Source organism: Thalassophryne amazonica, chromosome 4, assembly GCF_902500255.1.
Source record: "Thalassophryne amazonica chromosome 4, fThaAma1.1, whole genome shotgun sequence".
Taxonomy (NCBI): domain Eukaryota; kingdom Metazoa; phylum Chordata; class Actinopteri; order Batrachoidiformes; family Batrachoididae; genus Thalassophryne; species Thalassophryne amazonica.
In genome coordinates this window covers 97,074,649-97,092,533 of record NC_047106.1, presented here as the reverse complement: position 1 = coordinate 97,092,533, position 17,885 = coordinate 97,074,649, and the positions used below count along the sequence as shown (strand labels likewise).

The window sequence follows — 17,885 nt, the reverse complement described above, 5'->3', positions numbered from 1 at the left end:
AGAGAAGCAGATTTTGTGTTGTTGGGAGATGAGACCCCACAACAAAAACAACACTATTATCAAAATTAAATTAAAGTACGAAATACTCAAACACCAAGATAGATGGAGACAGACCTCTTTGTCCTGTTGCAAGCCACTGGTCTCTTCCTTTAGACTCTCCATCACCTCCTTAAGCTTCTCCTCTTCTTTCACTCTGTGCTTCTCCAGCTCTTCCTTTTGAGCAGTTGCCTCAGAGATGGCCTTTTCACTGCTGGCAGGAATGCCGCGCACTTCCTCCAGCTGAAAGTTGAACCATGGAGCAAATAGCATTAAAAATGATGCATGCTTGTCTAGCTTCCCAACAAAAATGAATATAGCTGGAGGCCAGAAGCCACTACACCACATAAAAACCTCACCACAACAGTCCCTGTAACATACAAACACAGATTAAGAGCTTAGTGAAGATATGACAAAAATATCTGATGTAGTAAGCCCTTTCAACTTCACCTTTGTTCACTTGGGTTCACCACAGCAGAACTGATATGGATTAGTATGTTGATTTGGCACAAGGTTTAGGCAGGATACCCTTCCAGACTCAACTCCACATTACAAGGAGAGTGGGCAGGGTGGCCTTGAACCAAGAGCCTTCTGTTCTGGAAACAAGCGCACTAACAACTCTTGTTGTTTCCTTTCTTTCTTTGGCCAGTTACAAGCAAACTCAGGATTCCCACTTTTTTAAGAAATCATTTTCTAGGACATTTTCCTGATAAGCAAACAATGTCCTGACATTGTCTTGTTTGTAATCGGTCCGACAATTCTGGCTGCTTACGGTCATACAGTTTAATGGTAGCACTGACACACTACACCTCATTTTCATTTCTCCTTTTACAATGATGTAATGTCTCAGGTTATTTACAGGTAATGGCTCCAACCATCACTGCCAACAGTCCAATAAGGTGACATAATTGACATAATTTTGTGAGTTGTTAACCCAACTCCTAAGCTTTTGTTTTTTTGTCCCTCAAACTGAAGGCCCCCTGACACTTGCACGACTTTAATCTGCACACTTGCACGCACTTTGCCGTACACGAGAGTAAACTCGTCTTAAACGCAGCTTCGTGCAGGTGCGCAAACAATATTTTGAAATGTTCAAAATCTCCATCACGCATTAATTACGTGAAAATCAAGTTAACATTCCGCAAACAAGTCAAAAACACTGCTTGTGAGTGACTGTCACCGCAGCACATCAGAGCGCAGCTCGCCTGAACGATTATAAGGTGATGTTAAATCTATGATAAACATACTTTTACAGCTGCAAACAAGAAGGGATGACCATGCAACTGTTTTACAAAGTCATTACAATATAAACATGAGAAATAATGACCTTTTTAGAAGGTTCAAACGTTTTCTCTACCTCGCTCAGCGTGCGTGGGAGAGAGAACAGCTGCAGCTGGTGCGGTCCTCTGTGATTCTGGAAGCGATTAGAGATATTTCCAACAGCCAACTCAATGAGAAAATGAATAATCCGCTACGAAATTATTTTATATACAACCCCAATGAAGTTGGGGCATTGTGTAAAACGTAAATACAGAATACAATGATTTACAAATCCTCTTCAACAATAGACAACACACAACAAAGACAAGATATTTAATGTTCAAACTGATAAACCTTACTGTTTTTGTGTAAATATTTGCTCATTTTGAAATGGATGCCTGCAACACGTTTCAGAAAAGCTGGGACAGTGGTATGTTTACCACTGTGTTACATCACCTTTCCTTCTAACAGCACTCAATAAGCGTTTGGGAACTGAGGACACTAATTGTTGAAGCTTTGTAGGTGGAATTCTTTCCCATTCTTGCTTGATATACAACTTCAGTTGTTCAACAGTCCAGGGTCTCTGTCATATTTTGACCTTCATAATGCGCCACACATTTTCAATGGGCGACAGGTCTGGACTGCAGACAGGCCAGTCTAGTACCCGCACTCTTTTACTAGGAAGCCACGCTGTTGTAACACGTGCAGAATGTGGCTTGGCTTTGTCTTGCTGAAATAAGCAGGGATGTCCCTAAAAAGACATTGCTTGTATGGCAGCATGTGTTGCTCCAAAACCTGGATGTACCTTTCAGCATTGATGGTGCCATCACAGATGTGTAAGGTGCCCATGCTATGGGCACTAACACACCCCAATACCATCACAGATGCTGGTTTTTGAACTTTGCGCTGGTAACAATCTGGATGGTGTTTTTCCTCTTTTTTCCGGAGAACACAATGTCCATGATTTCCAAAAACAATTTGAAATATGGACTCAAACCACAGCACACTTTTCGTCTGTCCATTTCAAATGAGCTCGGGCCCAGAGAAGGCAGCAGCATTTCTGGATGTTGTTAATGTATGGCTTTCGCTTTGCATGGTAGAGTTTTAACTCGCACTTGTAGATGTAGCGACAAACTGTGTTAACTGACAATGGTTTTCTGAAGTGTTCCTGAGCCCACACGGTAAGTTCCTTTACACAATGATGTCGGTTTTTAATGCAGTGCCACCTGAGGGATTGAAGATCACGGGCATTCAATGTTGGTTTTCGGCCTTGCCGCTTACGTGTAGAAAGTTCTCCAGATTCTCTGAATCTTCTTATTATGGACTGTAGATGATGGAATCCCTAAATTCCTTACAATTGGACATTGAGAAACATTGTTCTTAAACTGTTTGACTATTTTTACAAGCAGTTGTTCACAAAGTGGTGATCCTCACCCCATCTTTGCTTGTGAATCCCTGAGCCTTTTGGGGATACTCCTTTTATACCCAATCATGACACTCACCTGTTTCCAATTAACCTGTTCACCTGTGGAATGTTCCAAACAGGTGTCCTTTGAGCATTCACCAACTTTCCCAGTCTTTGATTGCCCCTGTTCCAGCTTTTTTGAAATGTGTTGCAGGTATCCATTTCAAAATGAGCAAATATTTACACAAAAACAAAAAAGTCTATCAGTTTGAGCACTAAATATCTTGTCTCTGTGGTGTATTCAATTGAATATAGGTTGAAGAGGATTTGCAAATCATTATATTGTTTTTATTTACATTTCACACAACGTCCCAACTTCACTGGAATTGGGGTTGTATGCAGCATCCAGCGCTCAACGCGTGGCAGCCAGTGGAACAAAGTGCGGCGCCCAGCTGAGAACACAGCGGGTGGGATCATCATAATGATGTGCGTGCAAGTGTGTGGATCAAAGTCATGCCCCAAGTGTCAGGGCACCTTTACAAATGTAAAACCTGAACTGTACAATATGTACATTATCTGTACATGTAGACACAGCTGCCTACAGTTTTATTGAGCCAACAATTATCCAGCTTAACAAGATTTTTCCTGTTCTGATAACAGAGGGCTCATTTTGCAAAGATGTAGATGAGTGGGTGAATATATCTGTTCACACAACATTAACCTATACACTGTACTTCAAGATATATCGTACGCTTTGTGAAAACTCACTTTACAGCTGCTTCAGCACACCTAACATATTGCACAGCTTATCTCACTAAATGTGAGCTGAGTTTCAAACAAAATACACACCGAAGTGTGTATAGCACACAAGGGAGAAGCTAAAATAGCATTAAAATTTCTAGGACAGTATTGATTATTTCCAGAATATGTAGTCATTCAAATCAATTTGCAGGCAATTTTCAAAACTGAAAAACTGCTCTTGAAATTTACAGGTTTTACAGAATGTGTGGGAATCCTGAAATTAGAAAAGTTTCAAAAGTAGGCCAATACACAGCTAAAATTAAACATAAACACAGTCAGAAATAAGTTCCAATTAAGGCTGTTACAACAGTATGACAAGCAAAAAGAGGGTTGTGTACTGTATATAGCTGTTGTTTTGTTAACTGTGGGAGAATTGGGTTGCTGCAAGTATTACACAAGTGAAGCCAAAGTCAATTACCACACAGCATAACATTGTTCCCATGATGTTTGCCTGCCTCTGCCCATTTGCCCCCCGTGACAAAGACATTTTCAAAGCACAGCCACTTCAGCTGTAGAAGACAGGGTTTTAGAGCACAGTGGCAGGTGACAGGAACAATCCTGGGAGCGTGCACTTCAATCTATGTTTGTCTGTCAGAGCCTCAGAATAAATAAAAAGGTTTGATAACCATTACAAGAAAGGAACGTCAAGGATAGCCTGTAGTTGTACAGCAGAAGGTAACTTGTGTTACTTTACAGCCCTCTAGTGGCTACCTAGGCTAAATAGTTTTGGGGTTTTGTTTTTTTTGCTATGAAATGTGGCTCTGTGGATAATTTCACAAGAACACCAAATAAAAAGGCTATCCTGGGGTAACATATATAGAAATATTTGCAAATTTCTAACATTGTTCCCTAGCATCAGTACATATTCACACATCTCACTGCAAATGTTTTGCAGGAACAATTAAGACCAATTTTTTTTTAATGCAGTACAGTTTGTACCAAATCCCATGACTGCTTGCAGAATCAGCTACGGTCAGAGTACATTTAAAGCTTGTGCACATGTCCATGTCCTGTCGGTTGCGTCATTCGCCTGTGAGCAGGCTTTGTGTGAGCAGTGGTCCACCCCTCTCGTCGGATTTTTATTGCGAATAAATGTCTGAACGATTTGGAGCTTTGCTGCATCAATTTTTTTCCAGAAACTGTGAGAGACCTCCAGGTGGACACCGTTCGGAAAATTAATATGGCTTTCAGGGACGATTTTATGGGGATTATACAGATTAAGGAGTGTTACTGCCGCTTTAAGGACGGCCCACAACTGCTGAGAGCGCGGCGCGCTCCGAGCGCCGATCGACATGCTCAGACCCCACTGAAACAACCAGATCATTTCCAACGTGAAGGCATTGTTGATCCGGGACCTCGTCTGACTTTCACAAAAAGGCAGGAGACGTGGACATCAGCACTTTTTCGGCACATTCCACTGTTACAGGAGTTTTTTTCATGGAAAGAAAAGCGGAGGGACGCGCCACAGAGCCGTTCATTACGCGGGACAAAACCACATCGGTGTTGGTCTCACAGGACGGCTTTGAGATGGATTCCGGTTGCTTTTCAGTCGTGTGATTATCCGATTGTGATTGTGCATGAGCTGGACATGCCCCAACATGTCCTGGAAGGCTTCATCACGGCGTTGCTTTGCGCCATGTGGCTCCACCGCGACGCACGGAACTCCTCCGCACGTCTGTCTTAATGTGCTGAAAAAGTGATGATGTCCACGTCTTTTCACAATTCCTGTGCTAGTCAGACGACATACCGAATCAAGACAGTGTCCAGTTTAGAAATGAACGGCACATTCCACTGTTACAGGAGTTTTTGTCATGGAAAGAGGAGCGGCTCCACCGCGACACTGCACAATCACATGACTGAAAAGCAACCGGAATCCATCTGAAAGCCATCTCAAAGCCGTCCTGTGAGACCAACACCGAGGTGGTTTTGTCCCGCGTAATGAACGGCTCCGTGGCGTGTCCCTCCGCTTCTTTCCATGAAAAAAAACTCCTTTAACAGTGGAATGTGCCGAAAAAGTGCTGATGTCCACGTCTCCTGCCTTTTTGTGAAAGTCAGACGAGGTCCTGGATCAACAAAGCCTTCACGTTGGAAATGATCTGGTTGTTTCAGTGGGGTCTGAGCATGTCGATCAGCGCTCTCAGCAGTTGTGGGCCATCCTTAAAGCGGCAGTAACACTCCTTAATCTGTATAATCCCCATAAAATCGTCCCTGAAAGCCATATTAATTTTCTGAACGGTGTCCACCTGGAGGTCTCTCACAGTTTCTGGAAAAAAATTGATGCAGCAAAGCTCCAAATCATTCAGACATTTATTCGCAATAAAAAACGACAAGAGGGTGGATCAGTGCTCACACAAAGCCCGCTCACAGGCGAATGACGCAACCGACAGGCGCGCAAAAACTCACGCATGCGCACGAAGGTTCAAGCTTGTCTGATGCAATCACACGTGATTCAAATCCATATGGTTTTTGAAAAAAATAAAAAGGTTCGATACTTTTCTAACAGACCTCATATATTATATATATATATATCACAAAATTCCTCCTAAAAATGTGAGTTTATTTCAGAAGGCAGTTGTTTAGATTTCCTGTTTAGATTTGTTAATCAAGGGCCATCAATCTGCTAAAATGGGCCCCAACTCGAATGATATGATAATATATGTATTACCAACTTATAGCAAGGGCTTGTACCAAGTTATATGAAATTCCTCAGAAAAGTGTGAGAACAGTTGATTTCAAAAGGCTTATGCTGTTTTTGAGACAGATGGACAGACAAAAATCATCACAACATAATCCCCCTTCCGGTCATTCGCCAGCGGGGGATAAAAAAAAAAAAAAAAAAAAAACAACAAAAAAAAAAAAAACAGCAAAACTGAGGGATTCAAATTACTAGTAGCTGTTCAACTAAAGAGCATTGAAGACCTTCCTTCATAAGCGAAATCAGATATTTCTCAGTCCAATTTTTGTGTCCATTTTAGTCATAAAAACATTTTCCAATATTGGCAAAATGATGGGCTTACTATTTCATAAAACCGTATTTGGATTCAGTTGTTACTGCTCAATCTCTACACTTATCCAAACATTTGACTTCAGCTGTTGTGCTTTTATAACACAACTGACAGTGTCTTAAGTTGAAAAAAAAATAAAATTTGACAAGTACCTGGCATCCGTTCTTCTGCAGGAGACAATGGTGTAGGGTCCAGTTTGTTTTTTGCTTTTTTGTTTTAGTTTTTTTTTTTTTTAACACTTTTTCAGTTCACTTTACTTTGACAAGTACAGCTGTACCCACCAATCATGACAGTCACCAATATCACTTTCAGATCTCAGCAATACTGATTTGGGTTTAATTTTATTCTCTTATTTAAAAAGGGAAAGGTAATAACAGATTTTTCCATCCAGTGATGATGGAAGCATTTCTGTGCCACTTACAATTTACATGCAGTGCAAAACAAGACATAAATTTTTCTCACATCAATATTTAACTTCTACAAGCGTGTTAAATGTTTATCATATTTTCTTGGACATGAATATTTCATGCACATGTAACAGAAGCCATAAATTGCAGATTTTGTATGCTTGGTCAAACATAAATATATGGAGCTTGCAGTGGGGGGCACAGCTCATCATAAAGTTGGCTTTGATAACTGTTAATCCGCAAAATGAGAAATTAACTTTTATAACGCTAAACCGCAATTTTTTTTTTTTTGCCAAAGTTACAGCTAACAGCTAACTTTTAGTACTGTCGGCTACCAATAAGCCAGTTTCGAGTTTAAGCACCGCCGAGGCTTCTGAGTAAAATCAAAAGCGATCACAAACCCAAAAAGGAACAACGAGCTAGAGCTTTTGACTTGCGTAGTTAGATGGCTGAGTCCTTCCTTAGCAGAAGAGAGCAGAGCGGGCCAACTGCTTTCGATAAAATAAAACAAATAATAATAATAATAATGATAAACATGTTTAATTTTTGGCATCCTATTTGCTTTGTCCTTTGTGCCCTTTGCGCTGTTGTGGCGTTGAGCTGCATTGTCTCAGCACTGGGCTGCTTCCACGTGGCGTCATGATGACGCCTGATGCAATTCGAAGCAGCCCCGGTGTGAAAGGGGCTTTAGTCACAAAATCACTGTTTGTGTTTACATCACCCCGAGAACGGACGCAGTCACTGCACGTGAGAAAATTCACAGTCACAGCAAGGCTGTAGACAAAGCACCCTGAGGCACCGATGATCGTTTCTGGGGATTTTAATCATGCAACTTTGGACTCTTCTTGGTCTGCTTTTCACTAGCTTGTGGACTGTCCAACAAGAAACAAAAGGACAATTGACTTACTGTATGTTAATGTAAAGGATGCATACAGAATCACACCTCTGACCCCTCTAGGGAAGTCTGACCACAACCTGATCCACCTACAGCCACAGTACACCCCATGGTCCAAAGGCAGCTGGTAATCACGCGCTCCGTCAGGAGGTGGTCCCCTGAAATGGGAAGTGCCCTGAGAGACTGCTACAACACCACGGTCTGGGATGAGCTGATCAACCCGCACAATGAGGACATAGAGGGGCTGATGGCACAGCCAGTGCTGGATGCATCAGGGATGACAGAGAGAAGTACAGGAGCCTAGTGAAGGACTTTGTTGCCTCGTGCCACAAAAACCATCTACAGCCCAACACGTCGACGAGAAAGGAGTTGACTTTGGGAAGTCCAGACAAAAACTGCGACCAATTCCGATAGAGGGAGCTGAGGTGGAGGCTGCAAATTCCTACAAATACCTTGGGCTGTGGATGGACAGCAAATGGACTGGACAACCCACACCAACCGCCTGTACAGGATGGGACAGAGCAGGCTGTATTTCCTGAGGAGACCACAGCCATTTAACATCTGTAGGAAACTCCTGTGGATGTTCTACCAGTCCATGGTAGCCAGCATCCTCTTTTACACTGTGGTGTACGAGAAGGACACATCCAGGCTGGACAAACTGATCAAGAGGGCTGGCTCGGTGGTTGGCATGAAGTTGGATTCTCTGGTCACGGTGGCACAGAACACTGGACAAACTGCTAGACATTATGGACGATGCCAGTCACCCTCTGCACACCATAATCAGCAACCAGATGAGTCTCTTCAGCCACAGACTGCTCCTTCCCAAGTGCAGAACCAGCAGACTGAAAAACTCCTCTGTCCCTCAGACAGGGGGGGGGTAACAGGAAGACAGAGGATGGAAAGGAGAGGAACAGTAATATCCAGTAAACCAGTAGCAAACAGTATTTCTGGTATTTATATTTATACTTGCTAATTGTTTTTACTTTCATTTTTGAGACTGTGTGTGCTGCTTTACATTGCTGCTGGAACGTCAATTTACCCGAGGAAGTCTTCCAAGGGATTAAAAAATAGATCTAATGTAATCTAATTTAAACAAGATGTGCGATTTTTCAGTATATAGGTCGCATCGGAGTATAAGTCACAGAAGTTCGCAAACTAGTAAAAAACAAAACAAAAATACACACACACACACAAAAAGAGCTACTTATACTCCATAAAATATGGTATTTGAAGGGAATCAGAGGGCAAATATGTTTTTGAAACAAGGTGTCAAGTAAAATTATTCATTTTTGCCTTACAGATAGTCTGCCAAAAACCTTTGCATCTAAACTCTATTGTCTTTATGTAACCTTTGCAGCGGCACTGATAAAACTCACGTCTCTCCTCCAAGGCTGAACTCTGATAACATTCATTTTTAGCGAGAGTTTTCATGGGAAAGCTGAACAGTTTCACTTACTGGGAAAATGCCGAGTAGCTTCATTTACTGGCAAAATGTACATGACTGTTTGCAACAGCCCCGCCTTTCTCTGAATGTACAAGAAGAGCAATTTTCAGAAGTTGCTTTGCACACACTTATTCAAAATCCTGCTGTTCTGATTTTGACTTTGCGTGTGTCTTCGAGGCCCTGAAATAAAAGCCTGTAATTTTGGCAACTTGTCAATTTCTTGACTTTTCAATTCCACAAACAGCCTCAGATAGTCTAAAGTCCTTCTGAGCCTCAACAGTTGGTGTCGGAAGCAAGGATGCTCTCTGGACCGTCGGACCAAACCGGGAGGATGGCCAAACAGACCCGGTAGGTAGGGTTCTGCCTCGTATCTGGCTTTGACGAAGGAGGATAGACCGGTTTGGGTTCCCGATTGCCAGTGCAGCATTTCCACAAACCGTGGGCATTGTGTTACCAACACAGCACCGGTGAGCAAGTTGTATTTTTGTTGTGGAAATTAAAATTGACTGGCTAACAACAGGTATTGTAGATTAGGGATGATTATTGATAAGATTTTATCGATATCGATGCCATTATCGATTCTGCTTATCGATCCGATTCCATATCGATTCCCTTATCGATACCTCTTGTGAATTTTGTACTAAAAGTAGGCTTTACAGGTTTTCTATGTATTTCATTGAGTCTTAAAGTAAATAAATATGAAATTGGTCACTGTATCCTTGATCTCTGGACATAAATAAAAATAAACAAAACAGTGTTTCGCTTTGAAGTTATTAATTCCAACTGGACTCTATCGTTCTAACTTGACTCGGCAGAGAGCCGCGCAGCGTTTGGAGCTGTGTGAACAGAACGGAGGACGATTCTCGTTTCTTTCTCGCAACAAGACAGGAGTCCCAGTTAGTAACTTTAATCCGCACAAAAGTGACTCACGACTGACATATTCAGGGATGAAAGTGGAGAAAAACAAAAAAGCTGAAACCCAAAATTACCCGCCAACACCACCTGCACGAAAATGTTTGAATTCTAGAAGCTCTGAAATGCAATCTGGGACTATTCCAGACAATAAATTGCAGTGAGTGCAGCATCCATTTTGGTGAGAAAAAACAAGCAAACAAAACAAAACAAAAAAAACTTTCCTTATTCAAATTCATTACAGTAGTATTCTGCTCTTACTAGGATGTAGCAGTTTTCTAGTTTGGCAGACAGTTCTGGAGGAAATCACTGAAGAAATTAACACATTGAAAATATGGTTTGACCAAAACAAACTGTCATTAAACTTAAATAAGACAGGGATGAAATGGGGGTGTAAGAGTCACTAGGTGTTCACAAGAAACACTTACACTCAACAAAAATATAAACGCAACACTTGTTCACAAACCAGTCTAAATCTGTGATAGTGAGCACTTCTCCTTTGCTGAGATAATCCATCCCACCTCACAGGTGTGCCATATCAAGATGCTGATTAGACACCATGATTAGTGCACAGGTGTGCCTTAGACTGCCCACAATAAAAGGCCACTCTGAAAAGTGCAGTTTTATCACACAGCACAATGCCACAGATGTCGCAAGATTTGAGGGAGCGTGCAACTGGCATGCTGACAGCAGGAATGTCAACCAGAGCTGTTGCTCGTGTATTGAATGTTTATTTCTCTACCATAAGCCGTCTCCAAAGGCGTTTCAGAGAATATGGCAGTACATCCAACCAGCCTCACAACCGCAGACCACGTGTAACCACACCAGGCCAGGACCTCCACATCCAGCATGTTCACCTCCAAGATCGTCTGAGACCAGCCACTCGGACAGCTGCTGAAACAATCGGTTTGCATAACCAAAGAATTTCTACACAAACTCTCAGAAACCGTCTCAGGAAAGCTCATCTGCATGCTCGTCGTCCTCATCGGGGTCTCGACCTGACTCCAGTTCGTCGTCGTAACCGACTTGAGTGGGCAAATGCTCACATTCGCTGGCGTTTGGCATGTTGGAGAGGTGTTGTCTTCACGGATGAATCCCGGTTCACACTGTCCAGGGCAGATGGCAGACAGCGTGTGTGGCGTCGTGTGGGTGAGCGGTTTTCTGATGTCAATGTTGTGGATCGAGTGGCCCATGGTGGCGGTGGGGTTATGGTATGGGCAGGCGTCTGTTATGGACGAAGAACACAGGTGCATTTTATTGATGGCATTTTTAATGCACAGAGATACCGTGACGAGATCCTGAGGCCCATTGTTGTGCCATACATCCAAGAACATCACCTCATGTTGCAGCAGGATAATGTACGGCCCCATATTGCAAGGATCTGTACACAATTCTTGGAAGCTGAAAATGTCCCAGTTCTTGCATGGCCGGCATACTCACCGGACATGTCACCCATTGAGCATGTTTGGGATGCTCTGGACCGGCGTATACGACAGCGTGTACTAGTTCCTGCCAATATCCAGCAACTTCGCACAGCCATTGAAGAGGAGTGGACCAACATTCCACAGGCCACAATTGACAACCTGATCAACTCTATGCGAAGGAGATGTGTTGCACTGCATGAGGCAAATGGTGGTCACACCAGATACTGACTGGTATCCCCCCCAATAAAACAAAACTGCACCTTTCAGAGTGGCCTTTTATTGTGGACAGTCTAAGGCACACCTGTGCACTAATCATGGTGTCTAATCAGCATCTTGGTATGGCACACCTGTGAGGAGGGATGGATTATCTCAGCAAAGGAGAAGTGCTCACTATCACAGATTTAGACTGGTTTGTGAACAATATTTGAGGGAAATGGTGATATTGTGTATGTGGAAAAAGTTTTAAATCTTTGAGTTCATCTCATACAAAATGGGAGCAAAACCAAAAGTGTTGTGTTTATATTTTTGTTGAGTGTATTTATTTCTGTATGTATGTATGTATTTATTTATTTATGTATGTTCATTGTTAGTTGGTTTTATATTATTTTCTGTTGTGTTTCTATTCAGGTTCTTTTTGTCTCTTTCTCTAAAACTGTATATAATAAATAATCATTACATTATTAATATATAAACAAAAATAAATTTAAAAAATATTACAATTTGTAATACATTTGACTCTTATGACAACAAACGCTTGACAACTGCAACTGCTTAATGCTAGCTTTAACATTGAAAATGCCATAGACATGCTAACGTGTTAGCATTGGTCCCGTTTTTAAGTTATAAAATACATTTGTCAGCTGTTTCAGAAGACCATAACAGGTCAGTTTGACATAAAAAAAATAATACTCAAAGACATATGCTCTTTAGGGTTTTAGCAGGGGAAAATTAAGATAAGTGAAAGAAATAATAAATCAATGAAGCAATGATCAAAGCAGTGCTTCGATTGGTTCAAGGTTCAAAGCAAAGCCGCACTGCAAAAAACTTGATTACAGTCCCGCTGCAGGGTCTGTAATCAATGTAGAGAAATTATAATTTTCCTCACAAACACCCCCCAAAACAACGGCCACTCTGAAGGACAGATAAGGGAATCGTTAAGTAAAACGGTTATTGATGTCGGTGGATCGAATCATTTCTTAAGGATACCCGAAAGGAACCGGTTCCCGATACCCATCCCTAATGTAGATTAAAAAAAGACTTTATTTTTAACTGAGTTTGGGCCATTGTAGGAGACGTGCGTTTCTGAGTTATTAATTCTTGAGTTATACGAGGTCTGTTAGAAAAGTATTGTACCTTTTTATTTTTTTCAAAAACTTTGGAGTGTTAGAGGACAAGTTTGGACATGCCGAGCTCTCCACAATTTCTCTTATACTCACTCGACTGGTAAGCACTGAAAGCTGAGATAGACATGTCCCAACTTGTCTTCTAACACTCCGAAACGGAGGTGTTCCTTTGTCTCGCTTCATCAGCGAATCGGTCGTGACGTGCGAAGCGTCCGCGTGGCTTTCCATGACAAAATCTCTTGTTAAAAGTGAAATCTGCCGGAAAATGGCTGATGTCCAGCTCTTGTGATTACCAGAGAAATTGCACACGACGGTCCCAGCTCCACACAGCGATCCATTTAGAAATGATGTGATGGTTTCTGCCTCTCGATGGCGGCTCAGAGCGCGGCGCGCCATGCGCCATTGTGGGCCGTCCTTAAAGCTGTAGTAACACTCCTTATTCTCTGTGAAGCCCGTAAAATTTTCACCGAAAGCCAGATAAATTTTTAGAATGGTTTCCAGCTGCCTGTCTCTAACACTTTCTGAAAAAATTCTGATGGGAAAAAAAGCCCAAATCATTCCGCCATTTCCTCGCAATGAAACGACGAGAGGGGTGGAGCAGTGCTCACTCAAAGCCTGCCCACAGGCAAATGACGCAACCGACAGGCGTGGAAAAACTCACGCATGCGCACGAAGGTTCAAGCTTGGCTGATGTAAATGTAAAGGTACGATACTTTTCTAACAGACCTCGTATAGGAGTCACAAAAAAAAAGTTACACCACAGTGTTTTATATATGAGGGCAGGAAATAAAAGAAGTTTTCTTTCCGAGGTAGGACACTGATGTCGTGTCTGAGCAAAATGGGGAACAAAGCAGGAAAAGAAAAACCTGAAGACGTTGACTGGTGTTCTCCAACTGTACAAATAATGGAGAAATACAGGGAAAAGTGTCTCCCACATATGAATATGTGGGTGAGAGATTTTGGTTTTCCGGCAGGAGGCAGTTTAAGCAGACATCAACTGGGCATATTAAAACCAAATTTAGAAAAGGAAAAGACTAAATTTATATCAAAATCTAAAGTTAAAACAGTGGATGTGATAGCTATGGCAAACTGTTATACTGCACATGCTGTGTGGTCAAACGAATATGATTAAAGAGATAAACAGAAAAAGAATGCTGAACAAAAGGATTCAGATGAAAAAAGACAGACAGACACACACACACACACACAAAAACACCTGCAGGATAATGTTATCACCGACTAATTTTTTTCCTCTCTTCCACCTCCTTAAGCCCCGTTTACACATAGACGGTAAACTCTCCCGGAAGCGTCCTGGCAGAGATTTTGCCCCCTCCGGGCCGTTTTAGGGATCAAACGCCGTAGTTAACGCCGGCGCACGGGGGCGTGGTTTGGTTTCGGCTTCACCGGGAATCGTCGAAAAAATTATTCAACATGTCGAATAATTCCGGGAGCGCTCCCGGAGAAGTGGCCTGACGACGGAGACAACGCGAACAACGGCGTTTGATACTTTTTAATCCCTGTGTCATCCTGCCCCTTCCTGTAGTCTCGCAGTTTACACCGCAGTAATTGGTGGCCGGCGTTGTATCCCTAACCAACGGCGTGTAAAATGATGATAGAGCCCACATCGGCGTCCTCAAAGGCGTTTTAACCGGCGACAGAGGCAGACAAAACGGCGGCGCTAGCGGACAGTACACTGTTCTAAACGCCACCTCCCGGTTAATGGCGTTCCAACCAGCCGATAGGCGGCGGTCAGTATAAAAACGCCAGCGCGCTGCGTGCAGGTCTCTCACTCGCGGCCAGCTCCAGTTATTTTTGCAGAGAAGCTTCAGTATACCTCCTAAAATAAAATTGGCAGCGGCAAGGACTTACCAAGAGGTCTGGTTCAGAAGCAGAGGGTAGCCCTGTGGTGCAGACGAGCAACACGTTGAAGAGGGAAAAAAGGAAAGAAAAGAAAAGGCTGAGAGATGAGCTCCCTGCCACTCCCTCCCTCTGCACTGACAGCTGCTTCAGCCTATTATACTCTGGGGGCGGTGCCTATAAGCAAAAGTTCCTGGAGTAACGCAGGATTTGCCTGGATAAATCCAACGGTACACAGGGCATTATCGGCGGCAGCAGAACACTGCCGTTCTCACGCGCGCCTTAACCTGTGATTGTAAAGGATAGAACTGAGTATTAACCCCTGTTGCCTGACGTGTGCTGGATGCTACGGCGTCAAAACTCCACTTTATTCGGCGGATTTAGTGGCGTTTTATCCGCGTATTTGCGGCTAGTACGGCGCTCAAAACGCAGGCGAAATGCTCCGCCCCTTTCCACCGCGAAAACAGTCAGAACTACCGCGAACTTTGGTCTATGTACTACCCGCAGACAAAACCATCTATGTGTAACCTGGGCTTAACCCCTCAAATACTGTTTACCGGAGCCTTGCTAGACCTAAAGTCAAAGTCCGCGAGGGGAGACTGGTGTTCTGTTTATCATCGTCCCCAGCCAGATCCCCAGCCGCAGCTCCGCGACCTAATGTGCCTCCAGTTGTCATGCCGATGATCGAGTTTCCTGGCGCTAACGGTGAAAACGTCTTGGTTCACTGTCACATGTGGACAGAGATGTTAAACTCCTGTAAAAAATACCTCCCTCCACTCAACCAAGGTGGAGAGGGGTTTGCTGAAAAACTGACTGCTTTCTGTCAAGCCTGGAGACTGACAGGTGAAGAACTGACCAGCCTACTTAAGACACTCATTCCAGTCCAACAATATCTGAAAATCCAGACTGTGGTTAAACGACAAGCAGCATAAAGACTGAGAGCGGAGACAGTCACCTGGGATAACACTAGTCAGTATGAAATGCACGTCAAAGCCAAATGTCCAGCCACAGTGGACACGGCAGTGATCAAAGCCTGGTGAGACTGTGAGACTTCTTCATCCAGCTGGAAAGACTGCATTGCACACAGTGGACATGAGACCTGACGGAGCTTTTGATGCAGACGGAGAGACACCCTTTGAAGCTGTCCTAAAGTTCTGTCTGGTCCCTGGCCTAAGGTCAGAAATCTGCCAGGGAGTCGAACAAACCCTGATTGGAGGATGGGCTGACAACCGAATGAAACAAATCCTTAAACATGCACGTCATGAGGATGACGAACGCCACCGAGAGACAATGATGAATGCCCTTGAAATGTCCGCAGCTGCACTCACCATGATGTCCGAACAGAACTTTGATCGGAGGCTGACAACCAGCCCCCATTCCAGAGACACTGAAGATGCAGACGGCTGTTTTATTTGTGGGATGTTGACCACTGGCCCACTGAGTACCCACTATGCCGGCCAGAGCACAACGCAGACGTGGAGGCTTCTCCCGTGGGTGAGGCAGACATGTTGGAGGACGGGGTCCAGCCCAACGGAGCCAAGACACCCTAGTGTCCTGACCACGACAGACGGCCAGCTGGGCAAACGGTGAATCCAACACAAACACTACATTTATTTAATTTTCTGTAAAAAAAAAAAAAAAACACCTTTTCAAATTTCGCTTACAGCTGCATTAACTGTGAAAGGGAGAAATATTAAATTTATAATTGATATTGGTACCACCAAATCTTTAACACAGAACTCTGGGGATGTGTCTCTATTAAATGCAATTTTTGTTGCTGCTTTTACCCTGATGCTTTTGCATCTTTTGTCACTCTGGGGGATGTGTGCTGATGTCGAAAAATTTTGGTTTACAAAAGGCTTTGTGGCCTATGCGACTGATTTTTGCAAAAGGTGTTTAATTTGTGCACAAAACTATTCAGGCAAAACTACTCCATTGACCTCTGCAGACATGCCCCCCAGTCCCTTCTCAACACCTTATGATCGATTTCATTGAAATGACCCCTGCAGGAGGAGAGAAATACTGCCTTGTGATAGTGGACAAGCAAGCAGTGATGAAAGCTTTAATGATAGACATTACCCCCAGCTGGGGAGTGTCAAAAAATGATCCTCTGATGCAAATGAGAAACAACCTGTCACCCTTTGAGACACTGTTTTGACAACTTCCTCACACAGGGCTCCATCTCAAGGTGTTGACAGGGGAAGACGTGTTTCTTGCATTAATCTTTCACAAGCTCTTTCTGTGTGCAGGTCTCGTGTGAAGGAAATTCTCCCATTGACGGCTGTACAACCACTTCACGACATCTGACCCATATGACAAACCTGCTGACTCCTTATTTTGTATTGATGTTTTTTATTTTTGTATTTGTAAATTTCTGTGTAACTTGTTTATGAAGCGTTATTTGAAACCGGATGCTGATGTAATGATGTTGATGTTTTTATCAATGTTTTCTTTTGTTATGTTATTGGAATGTTTTGTTTTCTTTTAAGAGTGTTTTGTTTTATAATTTAGACTCACTTGTGTGATCATAAATGATCAAAGGGTGGAATTGTCATGTAAAATTGTTAATTTTTGCCTTACAGATAGCCTGCCTAAAACGTTTGCATTCAAACTCTATTGTATTTATGTAACCATTGCAGATGCACTGATAAACTCTCTCTCCTCCAAGGCTGAAACTCTGGTAACATTCATTTTTAGTGAAAGTTTTCATGGGAAAGCTGAAGTTTACTTACTGGAAAAATGCTGAATAGCTTCATTTACTGGCAAAATGTACATGACTGCAACAGCCCGCCTTTTTTGAATGTACAAAAAGAGCACTTTTTTTGGACTTCTGGTCGGCGGCATGTGATATGGACGGCTATCTCAGAGCTCTCACCAAAAAAAAAAAAAAAAATCACAAACTTATCCCCAAAACTGAGACAACTCAAAATTCAACATTGAAGGATAAGCGGGGATGAGCAGGGAACAAAAAAGAGGAATACGACATTATTGTTTTTATTTTTAGGACACTTTTCAGAAGTTGCTTTGCACACACTTATTCAAAATCCTGCTGTTCTGATTTTGACTTTGCATGTTTTCGAGGCCTCAAATTAAAAG

At 42.8% G+C, this 17,885-nt stretch overlaps 1 protein-coding gene across 1 annotated transcript in view; it reads right to left on the bottom strand.

The window, feature by feature from the left end:
- Nucleotides 1-17,885, bottom strand: part of smc4 (structural maintenance of chromosomes 4) — a 90,438-nt gene that overhangs the window by 48,495 nt on the left and 24,058 nt on the right. Inside the window, exons 9-11 of the mRNA XM_034168812.1 lie at nucleotides 8,262-8,344; nucleotides 396-406; nucleotides 115-279 (exon numbers count right to left, since the gene is read on the bottom strand). Coding sequence (XP_034024703.1) covers nucleotides 115-279; nucleotides 396-406; nucleotides 8,262-8,344 — 259 coding nt within the window. The remainder of the gene's footprint in view (nucleotides 1-114; nucleotides 280-395; nucleotides 407-8,261; nucleotides 8,345-17,885) is intronic.